At 47.1% G+C, this 23,881-nt stretch overlaps 1 protein-coding gene and 1 long non-coding RNA gene across 2 annotated transcripts; one reads left to right on the top strand and one right to left on the bottom strand.

Annotated features, from left to right (window-relative positions):
* Positions 1–11,951: 11,951 nt before the first annotated feature.
* LOC138118787 (cytochrome P450 3A9-like) lies at positions 11,952–23,591 on the bottom strand. Its single transcript, XM_069030000.1, has 13 exons — positions 23,288–23,591; positions 20,532–20,625; positions 19,924–19,976; positions 18,740–18,839; positions 18,053–18,166; positions 17,686–17,774; positions 16,580–16,728; positions 15,594–15,721; positions 14,845–14,929; positions 14,340–14,500; positions 13,717–13,943; positions 12,735–12,897; positions 11,952–12,572 (listed from the first exon to the last, which is right to left on the bottom strand). Exons 1-13 carry the CDS (start codon positions 23,356–23,358, stop codon positions 12,474–12,476), a joined length of 1,533 nt encoding a protein of 510 aa, XP_068886101.1. The 5' UTR covers positions 23,359–23,591; the 3' UTR covers positions 11,952–12,473.
* LOC138118788 (uncharacterized) lies at positions 12,559–13,924 on the top strand. Its single transcript, XR_011155285.1, has 3 exons — positions 12,559–12,627; positions 12,751–12,854; positions 13,843–13,924. It is a non-coding gene; the product is annotated as an uncharacterized lncRNA (long non-coding RNA).
* Positions 23,592–23,881: the final 290 nt, after the last annotated feature.

Raw genomic sequence — 23,881 nt, 5'->3', positions numbered from 1 at the left:
CTGAGGGAAGAGCCTGACCTGTGCTAGGTGGGCTGGTGAGCAGGAGCTCCCAAAGCAGGGAGCAGTTCCCAGATGGGTGGGGAGGTGTGAGAAGGGATGAGGGAAGGAGACCTCACAGGAGCCCTGCTTTCATCTGTGCTCTGAAAGAAGGGGGAATGTTTCTCAACATTGCTGAGAAAAGCAATTCAGACAAATATCTGGCGGCCCCTAGGAAGAGTTGATCCAGTTGCTCTTCTTCCACTGCCCTGCTCTGATTGATGTACCCCAGGTGTGCCATACCTGCTTATTCTTTCCTGCTTTTTCTTTCAGTTACGAGACAAGTTTTTCTGTAATTACTCCTCTTTTAAGCATTTCTCATGCAAAAGTACACACACAGTTCACAGGAACAGCCTCTCTGCACTCCAGCTGGGTGAATAATCACAGACCTGCTGCCCTCCCTCCAGGAGCCTGGGGATGGGGAAGCCTTTTGTGAAGCTGCCTTTAGATGAGGATCTTGCTTCTTGATTTCCTGACTCATCTTTAAGCCCATGGAGTTTATTAGCAAGTTCAAGAACCTGGGCAGAGAAAGGCAGCAGCTTCCCACAGCTCTGCCACAGGCCAATTCCTGCCAGGACTTCTGAGCAGAGTTTTGGAAAGCAAAGCCATCCCAGACAGCCCTGCCACAGTTCCTCGTCCCACAGTTTCACAGTTAAAGGGGGTGGGAAGATCAAGAGAGGGGAATGAGCTCCCAAAGCCCCCATCCCAAATTTCCTGGGTAGCAATTAATGCTACAGCACGGCCCAGCCAATGGGGCAAGCCCAGCTGGGGACAGTGCAGTGGAGGAAGGTGAACTTGTAAAACAAACCTGATTTCACTCACTGAAGCCTCCCTGAAGCACCAAAATGTGTCCAGAGGTGGGTCAGGGCTATTTGTGGTGACACAGAGGACAAGGGGTTCTGGCTGCTGCCTCCCCAGGGGCTAGTGACCTTCTGCTGGGTTTTCAATGAGCATTTTGTACCCATTAGGAGCTGACAGTGACTGGGATGTTTTGTCTCTCCACCTTCTCCTACACCTCCACACGAGTCATTAAGCAACACTTCAACTCCTCTGCTTTGTATCTCTGTCCCCTGTCACCTGTAATGGCTTAATTCATCAGCCTCCCCTTGTTTTGGCTGTATTGCAATGGGTTTTTTGGTCTGGGTGCATGAGATGCACTGGTCTCCTTGGCCTGCCAGCACAAGGCAGTCTTCCACCTTCTTCTTCCAGCTTTTCTCCTCTGCTGGGTGCTCCCACACCCAGACTTTCCTTTCTCTGCTGTGGCCTCCTCACCTCTGAGCATGTTTTTTGTGCCTTGGCTTTAATAAGTGACCACAAGAGGAGCTTTGGATATTTTGGGGAATTTGTTCACATTCACCCTTTTAAGGGAATGACTAAGGAAAGGATGTTTATGTAGGAGCCAGTGAAATGTGTTGTGAAATGGATACAATGCCCTGAGAATGAAACTCCATTAAGAGACAGGAAAATTCTAACCTCACAAGAAATCTCTGACAGCGTTTGGACATGTTCTGGTTGGTAGAGCATCCAGATTTTACTGTTTGCAGATTGGGCTCTCAACTGAACCAGGCGCTGAACAAGTGCTTTCCACAGGTCACCGAGTCCAACTTTATTCTAAATAGCTCCAGCCCCAGGCCACATTCACTCCTGAACTAAATGGACTCATCTCTCCCCCAGAAAGCCACATGCCCTGGCGTGGTCCCTCTCCTGCAGCAGCCTGAGGCAGCAGGGATCTCTCAGCAGGGTGGTTCCTGTGGCAGCTTCTCCTGCGGCCACGCGCCAGCCCCGTGCGGGGTTATTGCCTTTCTGCTCCAGTTCCTGCCCCAGCTTGTGGGAGCCTGCAGGGACAGTGTGATGCTTCAGGGGACGTGAAAGGACAGAGGAAGCTGTCCTGGTTCAGCTGGGATGGAGTTAATTTTGTTCTGAGTGGCTGGTACAGTGCTTTGGGTTCAGAGTGAGAAGAGTGTTGCTGACACCGATGGCTGAGCTGTTGCTGAGGGGAGCTTACCCCAAGTCCAGGACTTTTCAGTGTCTCATGCTCTGCCAGTGGTGAGGTGCCATGGCCAGGAGAGGTGACCCAAAGTGGCCAAAGGGATATTCCTACCTTAGGGCACCATGCTCAGTGTATGAACTGGGGGACTTGGCTGGGAGTGCTGGGAGCGCTGCTGGGGACAGGCTGGGCATCGGTCAGCGGGTGGTGAGCAACTGCACTGTGCATCCCTTGATTCTCTTGGGATTTATTCCAAACTTGGAGACCCCCAGGCCTCAAGTAGACAGGCCCTGAACTGTCAAGCAGGGATTTCCTCCAGCTGAGGATGGATGAGGGGCTTCTGAGTGGGGACAGGCAGACCTTGACCAGCCTCACCTGGGCTCTACACCCCACTCATGGGCCCAGAGCCCGTTTAAGCTCAGCCTGGTGCTGCTATTTATCTCCTGAGCTCAGCTGGAGATGTGCAGGTCTCCTGTGAAAGCACAACCATGCTTCACCATGAACCCCCATCACCTACCTGAGGAATGGGTAGGTGCTTTCCCCCAGCGTGATAAGAGGTTATTTTGCTTAAAGATTAAGCTGGTGGGTTTGTGACTCGTGCTCTGTTAGTTTGCTGTAAGGGCTGTAGAGGGGCAGTGAGTGTCCAGGGAGGGGTGGGGACAGCCCTGTGTCCCCTGCCCAGCGCATGGCTGAGCACCACAGCTGCTGCCCTGCAGTTTAGATGAGCTTTCCTCAGCTGCACAGGCTTTGCACAGAGCTGTGACTACATCAGAAACTCCATCCCTTCAGGAGCTGATGTTTCTGGATGTGAACAACGTGGGACCTTGGTGGCCCCAGGCAGGGGCACGGGAAGCAGTGTAATTCCCTTCTTGCCCACAGAGATCCATCCTTTCCTGTTTACTGCTGAAGATTTTTCATTACAATGTTCTTATGATGCTGTTGGGCTGGAAACATCAGGAATATAAATCAGAGCCTGTCATTCAGAGGCATCATGTTTATTTTACATTAATATATGCTTTCTGTTAAAATGTCATGGATTCAGTTGTGAGCCCTGGCTATTACCAGAAGCTTATTGCAATCATTTCCCTTCCCTTTTATTTATGCACATGAAATGCTGTGTTTGATGATGAAGTGGTTTCTGACTAAAGGGATCGGGATGTTTGGGAAGTCACAGCCTGTATGGCCTCTGTGCTCTGACTTCGCAATTTTGTTGCCTCTGTTCCCCGGGGTTTTACATCTTTTCCTGTTGGTGAAGGGAGGGAGTGCAGAGAGCCCCTTCTTCACTTTAATGGCTAATATGAGACTGCAGTCTCACCCTTAGACTAAAAATCTAGGCATTAAAAAATAATGTAAAAGGTATCTGTAATTCTGGAAGGATTTGAGGGTTTCTCTGGGGAGGCTGAGAGTGGGGAGTGCCCTCCTGCCACCTCCAGCATTTGTCACCTGTGAAATGCACCTGAGAGAAGGCACAGAGAGGGACAGGCCTTGTTGTCCTGGGCTGACTGGTAGGAATCAGAAGGGAGGTGTGGAACCAAGTGATGTTTTCAGCTGTGAGCCTTCAGCTGTGTGCCATTCCCAATTATCCAGGCACATCCATATGGATGTGCACAGCCCTGCCAGGCTGAGGGTCAGCTCAGCTGGAGCCTGGCACGGCTCTGCTGCCATCCCACCCCCAGATGGGGACAGGGGGCTCGCAAAGCCTGCTGGAAAGGAGAGCAAAGCTCTGTCCTCGAGCTCTCCTTACACCAAAACTTCATCCTTGAGATGGGAGAGCAAAACTTTGTCCTTGGGATCTCCGTGGGCTGTCGAGCTGTGCACAACTCCGGCGCTTTTGGAGCATCGTTCAAAGGCACTGATTTCCTCCAGAGCCTTTCCTCCCCTGATGCTTTAGCCCAGGTCCTTGGCAGTTAAATGAATCCCAAGCAGACAGGCTTGGGCATCCTGCAGGATCAGCGACAGGTTTCCTGCAGGGCGTGAGCAAGGATGGCCTTGTTTCTCCGAAGGGTTATTAACAGCCAGGATTATCCTTTGGCTGCAGTAAAAGCTCTTATACCCACACAGCTTCCATCAGTCTGATCCCAGACAGACCACACAGGCTACAATCAGAGGGCACACGGGTGGGGAAGTGACCCTTCGTACTGATAAACCTTTGTTGGCAATAGGAAGGCGGCAGAGGAGGAGGCTTAAAAGATGCTTTTCTCCCAAAATTTCTGGATTAGGTGCAGGATGTGGGCTTTATAAACTTAACAGGAAGATCTGCTGATTGGATATGAAAAATAGATTAGGTGGTTTTTTCTATAAGCTTCATTTATACTCATTAGAGTGCTGTAAGTAATAATACCAGGAAATAGATTTGCAGGCAGAAGTAGGATTTTTAAGTTAAGGATGTTCATTTAATTTCAGCTGTTGTCTCCTAGATGTGCCTCCTCCTAATGCTCTAAATAGCTCTTCTGCCTCTTTGATGTTTACACCCTTCAAATGCATAAAGACAGTTCTCTGCAATTCCTCATTTTGCCAAGCAATACATACTTAGTGCTTTTCATCTCTCTCCATAAATCAATCCCTTTCCTCCAACAGGAGCTAGAATAGGATTTTTTTCCCTTATTGGATTTGTACTGAGAATTTCTTTTTTCAGAAACAGATAAATGATACAAGGTTTTTTCATGACAAAGCATCCTATCATATATTATTAGCAAACACTTCCACAGTAGAAGAGGAATAAAAATAGAAAGTGGGCTATAAAAAAAGAATGTGTAGCAGGATAACATTTAATCTCACAGTATGGTACTGAAAGTGGAGCATTTCCTTCACATTTCTTTGCAGATCTTCAAGGAAAGATCCAGGAGGCCTCCTCAGAAACGCTCGGCATCTTTTACTTAAGATTTTCGTTAAATTCTGTGTGATCTTTGACACAGAGTTAATGAATTTTCTCCTTATTCAAAAAGCCCACCCACTGCCTGTGGTGCGTTTGAAGCTTCAGGTCTCTCCTCCTGGCTCAGCTGCTGTTCCCTCTTCCCAGCATCTCAGCATTGGTTGTACCCCGTCTATTCCACAAAACTTTAATTGAGGAACCACTTGAATGATAAGAAGAAAATCTCAGATCCTGCTTATCCCCAAACCAAATTTTTTTATTTACTGATTTTCAGTGGAAGCCATCAAACTTGAACATTTTGGGGTTCTCACCTGGCAGGCCAGGCTAACAGGTCCATGATGTGCAGTTAAGATTGCTCCCTCTGCCAGACCCTCCCCAGGGATCAGCCCTGGGGCTGAGGTGGGTGGCTGTGCTGCAGTGAGATGCTTTTCTATGGAAAACAGCCCTTCTCACATTTCCTGGATTTCTGAAAGCAATTTTGGTTGAAGTCCAGCAACCCCTACAAAAAATGGATTGAAAATGAAATTACAGGTGAAAGATGAATACTCAAATGGCCAATTTCAGCAGGTTTTTGACAGCGTGAGCTCTGGAGATCAGGCTGCCCTGGGATGGAGGCACGTGTGGATCACACTTGGACACGTGTCCAGCAGAGAGCCACTCGCCTGATTCTTCCCTGCCTTGCTCTTTCAGCTGTGAATAGGAGCAGTGGGGAAAAGAGAGGCTGATCCATGGGTTTATTTTCTTTCCTTGTGGCTCCAGGGGTGATTTGGAGAACAGGAACGTTCCCCTGGGGCAGAGCAGCCCAGCAGGGCCAGCTGCTGGTGCTCAAACCCCACCTGGGAGCCAGTTCAGAGATGGGCAGGAGACAAGAAGGTTTAAACCTCCAACGTTTTGGTGATTATGTAATAAACGTGGCAAATAATGAGCTGTGCAGCTGTGGTGTATATTTAGGGAGGGAGCCTGGAGGGAGCTTTTGTCTCCTTACAAAGGAGCAGGTGCTGCAAAGGAAACCAATATCTGAAACTTTTAGCAAAATTCCAAAGATCTTCTCTGGAGCTGCTGCCAGCAAGCAGAGAGAAGGCAGAAAACCCACCACAAAGCCAACATAGCTTTGTAGTAAACAAACCAAAGTGGTGCCAGAAGTTGTTGTGTGCTGGGGTTTGTGACTGTGCAATTTAATTTCTCATTGTTCTCGCTGTCCTTAGAGCCGGGTCAGCACAGCAGAGGGTCTGAGCACTTCCCTGGGGCTGCTGCTGCTTGGGCATCCTAGCAGGTCGCTGTCTTTGGAATCTCGCTGTTCTCTGAAGTTGCAGAAACTTCATTGCTGCCACCTTGGGGCCTGCTGGGTCCCTGGGAAGATTTATGCTCTGGCATTTTTTGAAGTTTGGCTTTTGCTAGTGTAAAACAGCTTTTGAATGTGTTTTACTCTGGTGGTGGTTATAGAATCATGAATTGATTAGTTGGAAAAGACCTCTGAGATCACCCCACCACTGAACTGTGTCCCCAAGTGCCTCATCTACACATTTTTTTCAATATTTCCAGGGATGGTGATTTGACCACTTCCCTGAGCAGCCTGTTCCAAAGCTTGACAACCCTTTCCACGAAGAAATTTTCCCTGATGTCCAACCTAAACCTCCTCTGGAGCAACTTGATGCTGTTTTCTCTTGATCTATCACTTGTTACCGGGGAGAAGGAACATCAATGACTAAATGTGGTCCCTCTCAGCCAACCAGAACTTGCAAGGTCAACTTTTTAAACTGGAAGGCCAGTGTTTCAAAAGTGCGTGGTACTCTTATGTCCCATTTTAGTTGTCTTTCTGATACGTGCTTGAATGTTGCTGTCCCTCCACAGGGAGCCAAGAACTTCTCAGTTCTTCTATGACTCCTGGAAACAGATTTCTGTAACTGCTCCTACTGTTGCGTGGAAGTTCAGCACAGCAGGGAACGGGTGGTGGGAAGGTTTCTTGAATTCAGGTTGTGGGTTAATGAAGAGCCCAAACTGACCAATTCTATGTAAGTCACAAAAAAACCCTGAAGATGGCAGTGGTTTTGGTGTGCGTATGAAATGAGCACCGTGGTGGTGCAGAGTACGTAAATGCTCCATGCCATGGCTTGGGCTCTAAGCTTATCACCTCAGACACTTCCAGGTGAACCTCTCAGCTGGATTTGGAGAGTCTATCCAAAGGCTAAGATACTCTTCTGCCCTTTTGGGGTGTGTATATGTGCACAGATATGAATACACATATCTACATGTGGCTGCTACATCTATAACAGCCCCAGCTCTCTGTTTGCTGCAAATTCTGTTCCTTAGGGCAACACTTAGTCTGTGAACTCCCTGAAGATAAGGCTGCCTTGCTGAGCGTTTCCAACACTCCTAACCCTCCTGGGCTTTCATTTCCCAGCTGGCTTTTAATGTAATGTAAAGATTAGAAATGATATCTTCCATTAAAACTTTATTATGTGGCTCTTCCACTTAGGAGAGCGGTTTCACTTACTGCCAGCCAAGTGAATTCCAGTCACTGAAAGCTACACATGAAAATGCAGGAGGGGGAAGGAGAAAGCCACTTACAGTCTTAAAAAGGTGAGGAAAAATAAGAGTAGTTTGTTCAGGGGCCTGTCTGAGACACCTGTAGCTCAGCACAGAGCCTGGGGCCGGAGCTGTGCTGGGCACAGGAGTGTGAGAGCCAGCATGGGAAACACTCCCCTTCTTGGCAAGGGGCACCTGTAAATGCATTTTTCCCACTTGTACATCCTGCACATTTCCACTGGAGTCTGTTACAATCTCTGGGAGCACCAGACATCTGCTCAGTCCCGTGGATGTTGCTCAGGCTGCTGGTGGGGTGATTGATGTGTGGTTACCCCTGAGAGCAGCCTGAGTGGCAGCAGCTGACCTTCCTTGGAGCATCTGTGCTGCTCCTCGCCTTCCCTCTGGCTTTTACTGTGACCTTTGGATACTGATTGATCCCAGATTAGTGCTTGTTAACAATAAATAGCCTAAAATTAGGATACAAGTAGACAAGTCCTGAAAAGGTTAGACAAGCTCTGGGCAAGTTAGTGCAAGACTCTGCTGGCCATGCTGGTGGTTTGCCTTTGTGCTCCATGTTCCAAAAGTCTTTTCCATTTTAATTACCTCCAATTTCAAAGCAAAACCAGCTGAACAGCCCCAGGACAGGGGATCTGTGGTGTGGCACCTGTGCCCCCTCAGCTGGGCTGCACAAAGCCCTGACACAGTCCAGGGGATGAACTGGGACTTATTTTCCTGGGCTCTCCGTGGTGTATGGATGGAATCAGCATTTTGCCAAGTGAAGATGGGTAAATGCATCCAGCTGTGCTGGACTGGCTTCAGTTCCTAAGTGGCAGGGAAGGTTTTTCATTTTCCCTTGAGCGGTTATATTGTCTTCCCCACTCCATTTGCAAACTTGTGGCTGCACAAGTACCTCAGAGTGGGCTTATACATTATATATATAAATGTATGGAAGCTGCAGGCCTTGGAACAAAGTTCATTTGTATCCAGACATTGTACCCAGCCATGCAGGGAGGCCCAGAGAGAACATCCCTGAACATCTGCTGTGAAATGGTTAAATAAAAACTTTGTTCCAAGTCATCAAAGGTATTTTGAGCATCTTTGCAACATTTTCAAGTGTTCAGGAACAAAGCAAAATGAAAAAACCTTGGAGGGGGAAATTATCTGTGTCATGGGTGATACAAAGCTGCAGCAGTACCTATAAAGTGCCCCAGCAATACAAGAGAATTGGAGTAATGAACAGAAATGCTCAGTTAGAGCTTTTTCCATATTTTATGTTAATCATTAGGTTAGAGCCGAAATTAGCTTTAATTGATATTAAGAGTTGAAAAAATGAATCCTCCGGAGAATGAGTCTCTTTAACCTTTAATGATGCAGTAAATAAAATATCCTGTCAACATTTGTGCAACAGTAAGGGCTTTCAAAATTCCATATCTGTGTGGTGAGCAATTCAATATGTCTAATTCTCTCCATTACAGCAGAGAAAAGTGATGTCGTTGCATAAATTCAGCTGCAGGTTTTCCATGTTTCCAATCTATCTGGTAATTCCCCACGCTGGCTTGTTGCTTCTACCAGGGAGATGGAGAGAGGAAGGAGGGACTGAGATCAATCCCAGTCCTGCTTGTGCTGCTTTTTCCACTTGTGTCCCTTGACTTGCTGGCTCCTGATGCCAGAGAAACTGTGCCTCAGTTGAGGTAAAAGGAGCAACGCTGCCTATTCTTCCTTTCAGGTGAAATATGCCTGGAAATGTTTCATTTTTTCACTTTAAAGGCACAGTAGAATTGCAGAAGACTTCAATACTTCAGGGACACTTAGTTTGCTAACAGTCAGACCATTCTTCTCTCTGTCAGGGCTCAGCCTGGTGTTGAAATACCTCATAACTGACTTGGTGAAGCACATGAAACATTCCCTCACTGTGAGCAGGAAACCTGTTTTTCATAAAATCCACTTGGTCATTGCAATCAGCTGGAAGCATTACAGCATTTAGGCGAGTTAGGAGTGACTCTGCTGTAGTTAACTGGGAAACAGAAAACAAATCTCCCCACTCAAAACCACCTTTTGTCTCTCACCAGGACTGATGCAACAGCAGTCCTCATCCCACGGGCTATAAACCTCCTTAGGGAAGTTCCCTTCTGTGTGAAGGGGAATATATTTCTGCATATTTACTGAAGCTCTTGAGGGATGCTGGTGTTTCTCTGGGTGTGAGTCTGTTACACTGCAGTGATGTGAAAATAACTTCTCTGAGACAAGGCTGTAAAGCCTTTGAGAAAACCATGTGTGTTTTAAAATGCTGGTGAGACATCAATTCTCTTCACTCTTTTTTACCTTCTTACTTGGGGTTTGGGAGGATCAAGGTAAGGAAGAGAAACAGAAGTGTCCCCACAATTAACTTCTACCTTACATTGTGTTTTCTTTCCTCTGATGAGACCCAGCTATTTTGGGACAGTTCAGTGTCCCTGGCCTGACAAGGATGTGTTGAATCAGTGCCTAAGCACTGGAACAGGCTGCCCAGGGCAGTGGTGGAATCTCCATCTCTGGAAGTGTTCCAAAGAAGTGTTTGTGGCACTTGGGGACATGGTTTATGTGATTTAGTGGTGAGCATGGTGGTGGGTTAATGGCTGGATTTGATGATCTTAGGGGCCTTTTCCAACCATAAAGATTCTGTGATTTTATGACTCAGCAAGGAGTCCAGATAAAATAAATGTTTTATCAGCAAAAACCATTCGAGAAGTGAGTTAAGCTGTGCTATGCCTGATGTAAAGCAGAAACAGACAACCCAGTGAAACCTGATGGAGGCCCAGGACCAGCAGACTCCTGGCCAAGTCACTTCTGAGGAGTGACCAGCAGAGCAGTGGGAAGTGCTGGGAATGATGGAGGCAGCCCTTATAAGCAAAGTAATTTTACGGAGTTAAGACACGGAGGATCTAATTTTCCTCCAGAAGACTCATTACCACGATTTTGTAACATGTTATTTATGGCCTGTTATGATAGTCCTGGCAGGTCATAATTGGCTGAAGCCGGAAAATTAGTCACATTTTTCACATTTGGAAGAGTGATCTGTACAGTTGCACTTAATGACTTCATTCCTGGAGAGCCCCGTGCAGGGAGGGAACTGCCTGGCCTGGGGTGTGGCTGGATTAACCCTTTGTGCTTCTGGCCACCCTACAAAGGCACCTGGGTTTGCTCATCAGGTGCCAAAAGGACTTTTCATAACTTCAGAGAAGCTCTTTAGCATGTAAGTGATTTGCTGCTTTGGTGATAGCTTCCCCTTTCTTTCCCTTTCCTCAACTCTGAGTTAGTTTTGCCTGGCACGGGATTTCCTACAGAAAAATGCCTTTTTTAAACTGGTTTGTCCATGCATTGCACTCTCCCTGTCAGAGCCACTGCAGCATCACAGTCAGTCAGAGAAGCCCAGCTCTTCCAGGGATGGTTTCTAATCCCTGGTAAGAGATGGGTAACAGATTAAACTGAGGCAGGGCCTTATTGGCAACACTCCTAAGAGCCTTGCTGTGTACACAGCACAACCCAAACAGTCTATCACAGATGATGAATCAGAAGGGAGCACTATAATGGTTTTATTTGCCTTTTGGGACAGCACAAGCTGCTTACTCTTGAATTAGAACCTGGTGAATGTTGCTGTATCTTCCAGAAAAATGGACAGCTTTGATTTGGGGATTTCCAGTGATGAGGAATCCACTGTGCTGTTGCCTGTCCACTCCCAAACCCCTGAATAGTCATGGATAAGAATGGATCTGAATTGTTGCATGAATTTGTTTTCTGTGGGATTGCAGCATTTGGGTCATGTTGCAGTTTTGTCTGCTAGACTAAAGAGAAAAGCACGTTGCCACAGGAGAAAATTACAGATCACTATCCAGCAAATAATGCCTTGGAATTAAGGGTGGCAGGAGAAAGTTAAGGGGTGACTTGATTTGATTTGCAGCTTTTGTAGAAACCTTTCCCATTTCACTAATACCTGTTTTGGTTTTTGGTAGGTGTCAAGACCAGCACAATTTACTGGAGTGTGAAATTCAGATCTAGGAGAACTTCCCACCTGCTTTGTGATATTCCCTGTTTAAATGGTCAGAGATGGTGTGAGCCCTTGGGTCAGAGCACCCTGCTGATGACAGCAGCAGCTCAAAAACCCTTCGCCAGCAATGACTAAACCCCATCCATGGCTCTGGGAGGAAAGGCTCAGCTCCAGGCTGGGTGCAGACCATTCCTCCAGGAGCACTGGCCCTCCTGCAGTGTTGTCCTCTCCTCCTGGGAGCTGCTGCTCTCTCTGATCCATCCTCTGTCACTGCAGCATGGGAAAGGGTTGGCCGGTGCTGAACTGAAGGCAACCTCTTAATCAAAGTAAGAGGTGGGAGCTGGAGTGTTTGTAAAATACCGTACAAATGGGAGGGTTTGATGGCGTTAAATGAAGGATCAGATTCATTAAATTAAGTGGAAAGCAATGTACATGGATAATTTCAAGGGTTGAGGCTGAATATGGGTTTTAAATAGGAAGTGATCAGCTGCTATACACAACACAGAGCAGCTCTCAAACATTTTTAATGACAGTATTTGTACACACTTTAGTTTAATTAACACATGGCACAGGAGAGGGTTGGTAACTAGGATGTGTAGTCTCACACCAGTCGTCTCAATTAGAACACATGAAATTTCAAGCATCGATACACCCAGAAGAACAGCGCCCTGTCCCTGCCTGGCGAGGTCTGGCCGTTGGAATTTCCATCACACCTTGTTTTTCTTGGATGTGGCAGTAATTCCTTCCCTCCAGATGGAGAAGTCCCCTTAGAAGTGGATGATAAGCCTCTCATTTGGATTTATTTCTTGTTTTCTGCAATCAAAATTAAGGGGACTGTGTATTGTCACTGCCCAGTGATCCACGTTACATTTCTGACAGCTATGTTTATTAGTAAATATGTAGTAATTGCTTCCAGAATTAACTGGAGCTGCTCTTCTGTGTCTGTTCATGTAGGAGAGATTTCCTGTGATGTGTGATCCCTTTGTTAGCACGACGGTCCTTGGATGCCAGGGGACTGTGGCTGGGTTTCAGTTCTTGGCGGGCTCAGTGCTGGTCCGGGGCACCAACTTCAGAACAATCGGCTTCTTTGGCGTTAAGAGCCCCACTGAACTCAGCTGGATCGGGATCTGCAACAATGAGAGGGAAAACACGGGTGGAGATGGACAAGTTACATATGCAGAGGTGAAAGGTTCAGCCACGACTGGATCCGTGGTGCTGCAAGTGCAAAGCGTCTGGTGTTGGCACCCGGCTCCTCCTGTGCGAGCCTCAAGCCACCACGTGCTCCTCACCTGAGTCTCTTTGCAGGTCTGGAAGGTGAAATGCTGCAGCAGGGAGGCGATGGCGACTTTCAGAGTCAGGAGAGCAAACCTCATCCCGATGCAGTTCCTGGGACCAGCCCCAAAGGGCAGGTACGTGTACGGGTCTATGGACTCCTTGTTCTCCTTACTGAACCTGGATGATGACATGGGTGGGGAAAAGAAATGAAGGCAGCAAAACCACAAAACCTACGTATCTTATTTATCCAGGGATCTCTCGCTGGTGCGCTGCAGTGCCTTGTTTGGGTTTTTCCTAAGGTGTCTCAGGGCACCCCAGAAATCAAGTGCTGTGACCAAGCCCTTGCCCAGGACAGGGTGGAGTCCAGCTTGAGGGTTTGATTTTAATTCTGTCCCTCCTAATTAGTAGAAGTTGGAAGCAAGGTGAAAATTCAGGCAACATCCTGTCCCACAGTGACAGAAATTTCCTGTCTGTGGTATTTAGTGAGAGAGGAACCAGAAGCTGTTTTGGTTAGGAGCAGCCTATGGCTTCAGTTTCTCTGGGAATGAGAGGTAGGTGTCAGGTCCAAAAATAACCAACTAGGGAAGGTTATCCTTGAAAACAAGGAGGGAAGGGAATTCTGGAAGGATCAGGTCTGGCATATTTAGTAGAAGCTTGTATGAAGGGAACAGGTTCAACAAGGAGGATTATAGAGGATGGCCGGCAGTTACAAAAACTCCACATTTACCCCCTCTCAGGAAGCTTAAAAACTGGGTACAAGATCCTATGAGGTATCAGTGGTATTCTCCCAATAAGATTATGTTGTTTGAAACCCTGCTTTAAGTGCAAAGCTCATTTTCTTCTTAAAATGACATTCCCACGAGCCTGCAATTTCTCCTTCATATTGTTTGTAAAAAGATAGGAAGAACACCATTAGGAAGCTAATCAGAGATTAATGCTTAATTACTGAGGAAAAAGCAGTGTGATATTTCTTCCCTTCCATTAAGCTTTTTGTACCTTTCTGGCCTGAACTCATCTGGGTTGGGCCAGTACTCGGGGTCACGGTGCAGGACGTAGGGTGGGATTGTGACCACAACTCCTTTGGGAATGGTCACTCCATTTATCTCCACGTCCTTCTTGCAGGTTCTCTCAATCCTCCCCCCAAGGGGATAGATCCGGAGGGTTTCATTCACTATCATGTCAAGATATTCCAGTTTCATAATTGCATCGTATGTGAGAGGAGCCTGCAGGACAACAGGAGGAAGGTGACCAGGTATGCTGGCATCAGAACTGGATTGTCCTCAAATGACTGTGGAGACCAGAGTGTCCCCAACCCCCACTGCCCCAAATTTGACTCAGACTTGCTGAAGAACAAAATGCAAAGGTAGGAATTGAGCAATTGGTTTCATTTTTCTACCCCTGAGTTATGGAAATGCGTAGAAATCCACATCCTCTTGTGCACAGGTGCAGAGTGTGGCAAATGGGTTTGAGCAGTGGGGTGGCTGGAAGGTTTCAGCTGTCGAAAGAAAATCACTGCAGGGCTGAGTTGTCCCAGTGTGTCTCCCAGAGCTCTTGGAAAATCCATGGTGCTTAGGAGCTAAAGATTTCTCATTGCCCTGGCTGAACCAGGGTTCCCTTACCTTGTTGGGCAGGGCTGTGTCGATCTCCTGCAGCAGCTTTTGCTGCACATCAGGGTGCAGGGCCAGCTCGTAGGCCAGGTAGCCTAGGGTGTTGCTCGTGGGCTCGTACCCAGCAAAGATAAAGATGAATGCCTGGGCCAGGACCTCGATGTCAGTCAGGGCTGTGGGGAGATGAGCAAAAGCAGTGTTGGCTGATGGTCTCAACAGGGACCAGGCAGCAACAGGTGGTGTTGAGGCAGGTTTGCTGCAGTTGTTTTCTGATTACGCTTCTAAAACTGCTCAGCCTGCCTGGAAAAATCCATTTTATAGAAGAGGCAGGTGATTTCCTGAGTATAAATAGCTGATATGGCAGTCCTGCTCCCAGGGATCTTAGCCTGCTTCTGGCACCAGGAGATGGAATTCTGCCTGGAGCTGGTCAGTGGAGATGATGGGGACCCGGACACCTCCCCATATTCTCCTCACTCCCACAGCCCCGTTCCCATGATGAGGATTTGGGTGTTGTTACCTTTATTGGAGTGATTTGCTTCGTTGTTCCCCTTGCTGGCTGAGTGCTGGGATTCGATCATCAGCTGCAGGAAATCTACCCTGCCCTGAGAGGGAAAGCAGGAGAGTCTCTTTGGTGACAGGCTCCTTGGAGGGCTCAGATAAGCAGATTTCACAGCCTAAGCACAATTTTTAGACTGAGAGCATCCCCAAAATGCACATGACTTCCTCACTGAAAAACATAATGCTTGCTTTTTGTTTTGGAAATCTGTCTTTCCTATCCATTGAGCCACTGGGTGGGAGAACAGTGTCTTGGATGAATTTGGGGAAAGGGATCCAAACTCTGAAAGGCAGAATTTTGTCCGGAAGCAGCTGCAGTTTTCAAAAAACGAGAGGGGAAGGCACAACCCTAAAGGTGATTTTGCTGCTCGTGTGCTGCTTACTCTGCACTCTCTCATCCTCTGCCTAATCTTCTCCAGGGAGTCTCTCACTCTCTCATTACAAGTGCTGCACACTGAAGCTTAGACCAATTCTGCTGAGCCTTTATCTGGATTTGGCTTCAGAACACGGATGTACAAAGCCCCCCTGATTCTCTGCCAGGACGGGTCAGGTGGGGCTTTTCTGACAGTGTTAAAATGAAGTGTTTACACTTGAGTAGGCTCAGGGTTTTGTTGAGTCATTGTACTTTGGCTTCACCTTTGATATCATCACCCTAATTATGTCTCACTTCAGTGTACTTTCTGCTACAATTGCTCTCAAATTCCCACTCACCGTGTAGGCCTCCTTTTCACGTTCCTGCTTAATTTTGGCGATGGATCTCATGAAAAAATCGACAGCATCAGTGGGGAAGAAGCTTACTCCTGCCTTGGCCAACAGAGGAGTAAGGAATGGGAAAACAACTGAAAAACAAATCGAGAATTAAATTGCACACTGTAAATAAACCCCTCCTTATATCAGATAGCTGTGGATGCCACTGGGAAATTATTTCCTTTTTTAATTTCTTTACCTGAGAAAAGCATGGACTTTGCCTATTTTCTCTCTGTTTCATTCCCTTGGAATATTTTTTTGTCAAACAGGCACAGCCAAGCTGGGTATAAACTTTCCTTTAAGGGAAGACCAAGGCATATTCCACCTCCTATTTCTAGGGCTCTATTTTCTAAAGGCAGGTTACTTCTGGACACAACAGGAATGTGGCTCAGAAGAGAAATATTGAAAATTCTGAATTCTTTTTTCAGGCTGCTCTATCACTGCCTTGCTGTGATCATGCAAACATTTTCAAGTCCCCTTCAGAGTGTTTCCTTCATCATAGAAACTGGATCTTCTTCTGTATAGTTTCATAAAATCTACAGCACCAGAACCTCCTCTATGCACAGATCCCAAGTTTCCCTGGGTTTCAGCAAGGTATCTAACCTTAATTTAAGGTCCATTGCTGCTGGGATGCTGCACTGGAGGAAATTGCATCTAATTACAGTCCCCACTCAGCACTCTCTTCCAGAAAATGCATTTCAGATAGCACTGCTCTCCTCAAGCCTCACCTGCTTTTCAATCTTTGAATAATTTCCCAGCACTTAATTGGATATTTCTGGGTGGTTCATAAGTTTCTTGCACTGTGGATGGCAAAGGTGGAGGAAGCTTTTCCCCATCTCCACCCCAGGGTTTCAGCATGAAGCTCACAATGAGGAAATGATAAGACAAGGGCCAGTTGGACTTCATTCCTGGCAAGGGAAGTTATCCAAGCAATACCTGGAGTCACTTACATGACAAGATGAAGAGTGGGTCAAAAAAGTCAAACTTGACCAGTTTCTTCATCTCTCTGACAAAGGGGTCTTTGGGGTTGTTCATGGAGTCAATGTTCACACCAAAGGAAGTGCTGGTGACCACGTCCATGCTGTAGCTCCCAAAGATGCTGAGGAAAGGTGGAAAAAAGTAGACTGTGGTTAAATATTTGGACTGAGTGTATTTTTTCCTCATGTCTATGTGACATTCAAATATAAAGTCTCATAAGACCTCCTGTCTTGGGTTGGAAAAGAATATTGTATATGTGGTACAGAACAGAACTTACAGAAAAGGAGATAGATTTTTAGAGAGCTTTGGTTTCCAGCCTGGACAGGTTTTGAAGTCAGACAGCTTTTCCAAGGATTTTAAAACAACATGGAATGGGTTAGTGGATGGATAGCATGTGGAACTTAGCATGGTAACCCCTTGGTTAACCATGGGAAGGGTGGCACCACACCTTGCCTCAAACATGCCCTGAGAGTGATCTTGTCCCACCCAGAACAGCTCCTGTTCCAAACTGTCCAAGCCCTTCCCTTGCAGGGTTTTGGTTCAGGGGGAGCTTTGTTGGTTTGTGGTTCGTGGTGTGCAGCTGCCCCTGCTGCATTCATGCTTTGAAATTGGGGGTGCAATACACAGGGTTTTGTCCAGAGCCCATATGGAGGGCACAGATGAGGCAAAAACACTCAGGGCCACTCTAGAGCCTCAGTCCCCCCATGAGCATCCCACAGTGCTGTGTGGGGCGGAGAGGTCAGCAACCCCTGTGTCCTGGGGAAGGAGAAGGTGCTGCACAGAGATCCTGAGTGTATGCAGGAAAAACTGGATTTTCCTGCCCATCTTGGAGTTATCCTGGATCTGTGGATTCACAAAGCTGTGCTGGAGCACTTTTCTTCCTATCTACTTCCAGGAAGTTTCCTAACATCCAAATTAAAATTTCCCCTCTTAAATTTCCAGTCAGGCATTCAGCAAGCCCTATTCCTCCCTTCAGAGCCCTGGTTGATCCAGGGAAAGATCTGTATTGCTGGTAGCTGATGACCCACAGCACTTCTAACAAGGTTTGCTCTGTCTGCTGCTCTTAGCAGCTACTTACTCCTTTACAGATATTGAGCTGTCCTCCTTCACTTGCTTTTGAACATTCTCCACCAAAATTTCCCCGTAGTGCTTCATTATAGGGAACATCTGTAACACAAACCAGGCATGGTCACTCCAGTACAGTACATTTGACTCCTTTGGACAGGCTCATGAAGACTATGGGGAGTTCCATGAATATTTACAAATAAGATCTCTCTGCTCAGGTTTTATTTTAAGACTTTTCTGGTTTCAATTAGGCATAAATTAAACAGGCCATCTTAGTTGCTAGGCTCTGATTAAAGAAATTAGACCCCTGGGACAATCTCAGCCTTAAAGCACTGCCTACTGACTTTGTGATTTAGTCTGTACCTGCCCCTCTGTTTTACCTCCTTTAGTTTTCCACTGGTGAAGGTTGGCGAGAGCAGAGTACGGAGCCTTTTCCAGTGTTCATCTTCGGCTAACGAGATGGCATTGACCAGTACCCCTGCCAGATCTGTGCGCTGCAGAGGAAAAAGAGAAGGTGTTAACCCCAGAAAAGAGAGCAGCCTCCTTGCCAGGGGTGGGAATGGGGCATGCAAGCCCCTGCCCGGGCTCTTCCAGGGGCATTGCTGCTGGCAGTGGGCTGTGGCCTGACAAACAGCCTCTCTCAAGACACACATCCATAAATAATCCCCTTTCCTGCAGTAAACCAGCTGAGAGGTGCCATTCCCAGCCCAAGAGCAAGTCCAATCAGCCCAACAGCTGCCTGTCTGTGTATCCACCATGTCCCATCCTTGCATCCCAGCTGGTGGCACGTGTGCATCCTTACAGATTCCTGCGTGCTCACACGCACCCAAATTCATCCACATATACAGATATATACATATACAGGTGTGAGAACAGACTCAGTCTGCTCCCTCTGCCAGCCCCGGTGTGCAGTCCAGGCTGTAAGGCAGGGGAACAGTGACATGCAGTGGCGGTGTTCAGCAATCCCTACAGTGCAGCCACTCGTTCCCAAAGGATGCTTGGCATGCCTGTCTCCTCCTGCACTTTTCCTGGGCTCTGGTGGTAGACCACAGCGCTTCTGCTCTTACCCTCCTGTTGGTGAAGGTGGTGTAACAGTCTTTGACCAGCACAGATTTGATGATCTGGGGGTCAGTGACAGCCAGAGTGGGTTGCCTTCCATCATAAATCCTGGTGGGGGGAGAAGAGGAGGCAGGTAAATAACCCCAGATAATTGAAGTGTAAGGCTTGGCTGATGCCCACGAAACAAAATGTATTGAGCGAATGTTCTTCCATCACCAGCCCTGCTGCTCTGTTGTCTGAGTACAGAAATGTAGAAAGTAGAGATGGAAAAGGACTCCCAGACCTTTTCCCATCTGGTTTTGTAAATGATAAAAGGGCATGAATACCTTCCAAATTCACTGGGAAATGAGCAGGGTTCAGTTGCTCAAAGGAGCAGATACTAAATGAAGCAAGTGTCTTCATTTTCTCCCCTGACTCTCTGTGTTTTTCCAGGCACTTAAACACATTACAGTATTAAAAGGAAACTTGTTCGCCCCCTTTCAGGCTCTTGAGTTGGGTGTCTGGAGACAGGCTGACAGCACTGAGACATCCTTGGAGATGAAACTCAGTCCTTGTTTTTGTCTTTCTAAGCTGCCAGTTCTGAATGCTTTCTGGAACAGATGTAGATTAAGCTGATTTGTGCACTCTCCCCACTTGTGTAAAGATACATTTTCCAGACTGTTTTTTAAAGCTGCTGTAGGGATCAGTGGCTGCATCATAGAGGATGTACAAGGTTGTAGGCTAAGATATGACATCAGTGATAAAAGCCATGGGAGGAGTGTCTAAAGCAGAACAACTCCTACTGCAGCAGGTGAGGATCAGCAGCACGAGCAAGTCTTAGGATCAGCTCCAAAGGGAGTCACTCACATTCCTCTGCTGTTTGTGAACCAGAGGAACTCAATCTCCCAGTTCCAGATTTTGCTTAAGTAAATAGTTCTGCTGATGATTTTGTTAGGAGTGGGTGAGGGCCTTTTGTTACCAGATTTAAACTGGTTTTCATGGCACTGGTCAAAATAGTTTCTCTATGATGTGGCAGTGGCACAGCACCAGGCTCCAAGGAAAGCCACCAGCAGCACCCTGTCACTGCTGTTCTCATCTTGTTGGGACTGTCAGGGCTGCAGGTGGAGAAAAGGGAGCTTTCCTAATTAATTTTTTCTCCCCTTCTTACAGATTCTAGTTTTACTCTAAGAAGAGATCAGTGGTTCATACTCACCCCCAGACCTTCCCATATTTCTTGAAGCACTCACTGTCAAAATCCAGGAAACCCTGTGGAAAGCAATTTAACAATTGTCGTGGACTAGCCTGGATTGAAAGAGACCCACAAGGACCATCCAAGTCCAACTCCTGGCCCTGCACAGGACAGCCCCAAAAATCCCACCATGTGTCAGAGTGTTGTCTGAATGCTCCTTGAACTCTGGCAGAGTTGGTGCTGAATTATCTCAGAGAGGATGCAGTGGAAGGAATGATGTTGGAAACAGTAGGTGGGGAGGAATAGCTCTAAACTAATGTTCAGAGCTGCTTTATGAGCCTTCCTTCCCTCCAAAGCCATGATGAAGCACAAGTGTACGCTGTGCTTTGAGGGAGCTGTTTGCCAGGGCCCTGGCAAAGGGCAGATGGAAATCAGCCACCCAGGAGTGCTCCTTTGGGGATGCCCCTTGGTCTGTGCCACTGAGCCTTATCCCACTCTGGCCTTTGCACAAGCCCTGAGTGACAGAGGAGCTGGCGTTTGGAGATAAGTTATCTTCACTGTGTATCTGTTCAGCTACAGCTGTGCCCACAAAGGTGGGGTTGCTGGAGCCAGGGAGGACTTCAGTCACTCACTTTGCGATATTCCAGGCACGTCCCAAAGAAAGGCAGAGGTCTTGGCCCAGGAATGCCCAACTTCTTGAACAGTCCAAATGGCCAGGTCCCATATCTGTGGGACAGAAAAGACAGCAGTGTTACATCACTGTGGCACTGGGGCTGCAAGCTCTCCTAAACCTGGAGGCTGCAGCAACGTCCCTTTGGAGATGAGGGAGAGGAGGCTGATCCAGGAGGTGGAAAAAAAGCAGTCCAAGTGAAAATTGCCCTGTAAAAAACTACTTAATGACCATGGTAAGGCTCACACAGAGCTTTGGAGGGATCCCTTTGGTGTGAAAGCAACTGTTTCCACCAGAGCGCCTGTGGAGACAGCATCTGAAGTCTTTAGCAAAAGTCCTGAGAGGAGCTCATTGCTAACCAAAGGAGAGGCAGAAAAGGGAGCTGGAAGAAGGAACACCAAGCTTACATGTTTTTATTGATGAGAAATCAAAGCAGTGCCAGAAATTATGTCCCAAACAGGGCTTTTGTCAAACTGCACTTCAATTCCATTTATTGTTCGCCCTCCCTCAGTCCAGCATTAGCTCAGTGGAAGTCTTGTCTTGATGGTTTTCTCTTTAGATTTTATTGACAGCCTTGCAGATTTCTCTCCTCTGAAGCACCCTTCCTGGCAGCTCAAAAGTTATTGCTTCTACCTTGGGGCTTTCTCTTTCTCAACAAGGGCCTGGGCTGCAGCCTTTTGAAGCTCATCTTCAGCTGTGTTGAAAGAGCTCCTCAAAATATTTGTTTTCAGTTAGTAGCTGCAGCTTCCCAAGTGAGCAGTTCATTGTAGAAGGGTTATAAAATGGGGAAGGTTTGGCAGGGGATGCTATCAGAGATCCTCTTCAGGCCAGGAGGCAGCAGCTGCTCAGGCAGGATCTTGGGGATGCTTATCTGAAAAGCCAAAATCTAGGCTGAGACTTAAGGGAGGTCTCCCTTACAATTAACAATGCTTTATTAATTCTGGGGACTCCAAATGGGATCAGTTTCCGCCAGCACAGCTTCTGCCAGAGCACAAAAGCAGATCCCACCTTATGGTCCAAACAGGGCAGGTGAAAAATGGGGAGCTGGGTGGATTCAGGTGAAGAAAGATTTCACAGAGCTCAGTTTGTCAATGTTTAATCTTCTTTGTCAAAGGTTAATTCAGTACTAGGAATCAAATGTTTGTGGATTCTCATTTGTAATGTTTATAGGTAGCCAGGGCTGCAGGAGGACCAGGAAATGTCAGGCTGGGGTGGTTACAAAGCCCAGAAATACTGTAGGAAAACAGGCTTAAACCACTTGAAACATGGCCAGGAAAATGTAGAATAACACTCCTCCAACTAAAATGTGTCAGGGTTTTCTGCAGACTGAAAAGGACCATTCAGTGTAAAGCCAAGGAATGATCATTACTTCTTCCTACCATGGATGTGAACAAGAAATGCCTGATATTCCCTCATGTGTGAACTGGAACAGTGTTGACCCAGGTGGACAAGAAGCATCTAAACAACCTCTCTATGCCAATGGGCAGTGAAATTTCTATTTCAGCTCTGATATCAGAGCACAGAGATCTGGGCTTAGTCCCTTTTGCCACAACAGAATTACCAGTGCCTGCAGAATGTGGAAGTCTGGTAACCAGCAATCTTAGATGGCCACAGAGTTACTAAACTACGAGTCTGGGTCAAGACTGAGGGTGGCTTTTTTGGTTTTGTTGTTTTGATGTGGTTTGGTTTGGGTTGGTTTTTTTTAATAGTCAGCCCCAAACAGGCTTTCGAGTGATCCAAATCACAGGAAAAGGTTTGAAAAATATGGCTAAAACCTTCTGAGCTTGCTGAGCTGCTGTGGCTGGAGCATTGCCAGGGCAGACAAATGGGCTGTGCTGGTGTGCCCCACATCAATCGCTAGGGTTTATGGCTGGCAGTGCTCTGCCTCTGCCTCAGGGCTTGTCAGTACTGCCCAGTTTGTCCCGGCAGCCTCGCTGGCAGGGGCTGCCAGTGGAGACACTGTCCCAGCAAAGGGGTTTTTAACCAGCCCTGCTCTGCTGCGGTGCTGAATGACACCAGCAAAGCCAAGGAAAGCATTTCCTCACTAGCACGGTTCCCCTGAAGCACAGAGGGTGCATTTCTGCTGTGGGATTTTGTCTGGAAAGCCAGGAGCAGGTGGCTGACCTTGCTCTGGGCTCCACTCCTTCCCCCAGCACGGGTGGCTGTGAGGAGGGACATGGGATGCAAATCAAGCCTCTGCAAAGGTCCCCTCCTGGTCCAGGTGCCTGTGGGAGCATCTTACCTGGGCACCAGGGAAGGAGTCAGGAGAAATAGAAACTGATCCTATGAATATTCTTTTCCTGGTACCTTTGTGCTGCTCTCCACCTGTGCTGCAGGGTCATCCTCTGCTGGCTCACCTGCAGAGCAGCCTCAGCCTGGGAGGCACAGCTGGATGTCTGTGAAAAATAACCTAATGGATCAGGACCCTGGCTGAAACCAGCACCCTTCCAATAGCTGGCATTGTTATTATTCAATTATTCCTTTGATGCTTAGCAGCAATCTCATAACTGGATGGGAGTACTCCAAACCTAGGAGCAAGATCACACACCTGTACAGTCTTTAGACTTCTCTGCTACATCCCAGAGCCTGGTTAGGTGCTGGAAAACTGGAAATCACACCTACTGTTTGCTCTTCAGCAGATTAGTTGCATGAAAGTGAACAGTGGCAAGAAGAACGAAATGGCAGGAGCAGAGAATGAGTAAAGAATATTTTACTCACACTAGCAGGAGGGCCACGAAAAGAAGCAGAAGGGCCCATGTCTCTGTAGAGAAAGAAGGTAGGAGGTTCATTTCAGTTCTTCTCTGATTGGCTCTGCGTTCTGCCTTGACGTGCTTGTCCCACGTCTGTGGGGAGCAGGAGTGCTTCACACTGTGCAACCTTTTTTTATACTGTCATATGAGTTAGGGGCCCTCCTTCTGTCATGAAGGAGGAGGAGTGGAAGGCAAAGGTAGAAAATTCTGCTAATCTGAAAAACACCATTCATGTGATAGACAACTGCCTCGGTGAACTGTCTAAGGTTCAAGTTATTTAATGCATATGTTGCCAAACATTTCAGCTGGTTTCCCTGTTGTAACTAATCTCTGACTTCCCATTGAGTCATGCCCCTGGGCTGCTACACCAAACTAAATAAAAGCAGGTTACAATGAAAAGGTAAATCCCAAAGCAGGTGTCAGGGCTGGTTCACAAAAGGAAAAGAGAAGCGAAAAGGTTATTCATATATTATATGACAAGATCTTTTCTGGCAGATGAATCAACTTTGACAGAATTTAAGATTTTGTTTGAAATATCTCTCTTTCTGTGTTGTGAAGTGCA

This window comes from Aphelocoma coerulescens, chromosome 14 (assembly GCF_041296385.1).
Source record: "Aphelocoma coerulescens isolate FSJ_1873_10779 chromosome 14, UR_Acoe_1.0, whole genome shotgun sequence".
In the NCBI taxonomy this organism is placed as follows: Eukaryota; Metazoa; Chordata; class Aves; order Passeriformes; family Corvidae; genus Aphelocoma; species Aphelocoma coerulescens.
Note: the sequence above shows the minus strand (reverse complement) of the source record. Positions and strands in the feature narration are given on the sequence as shown.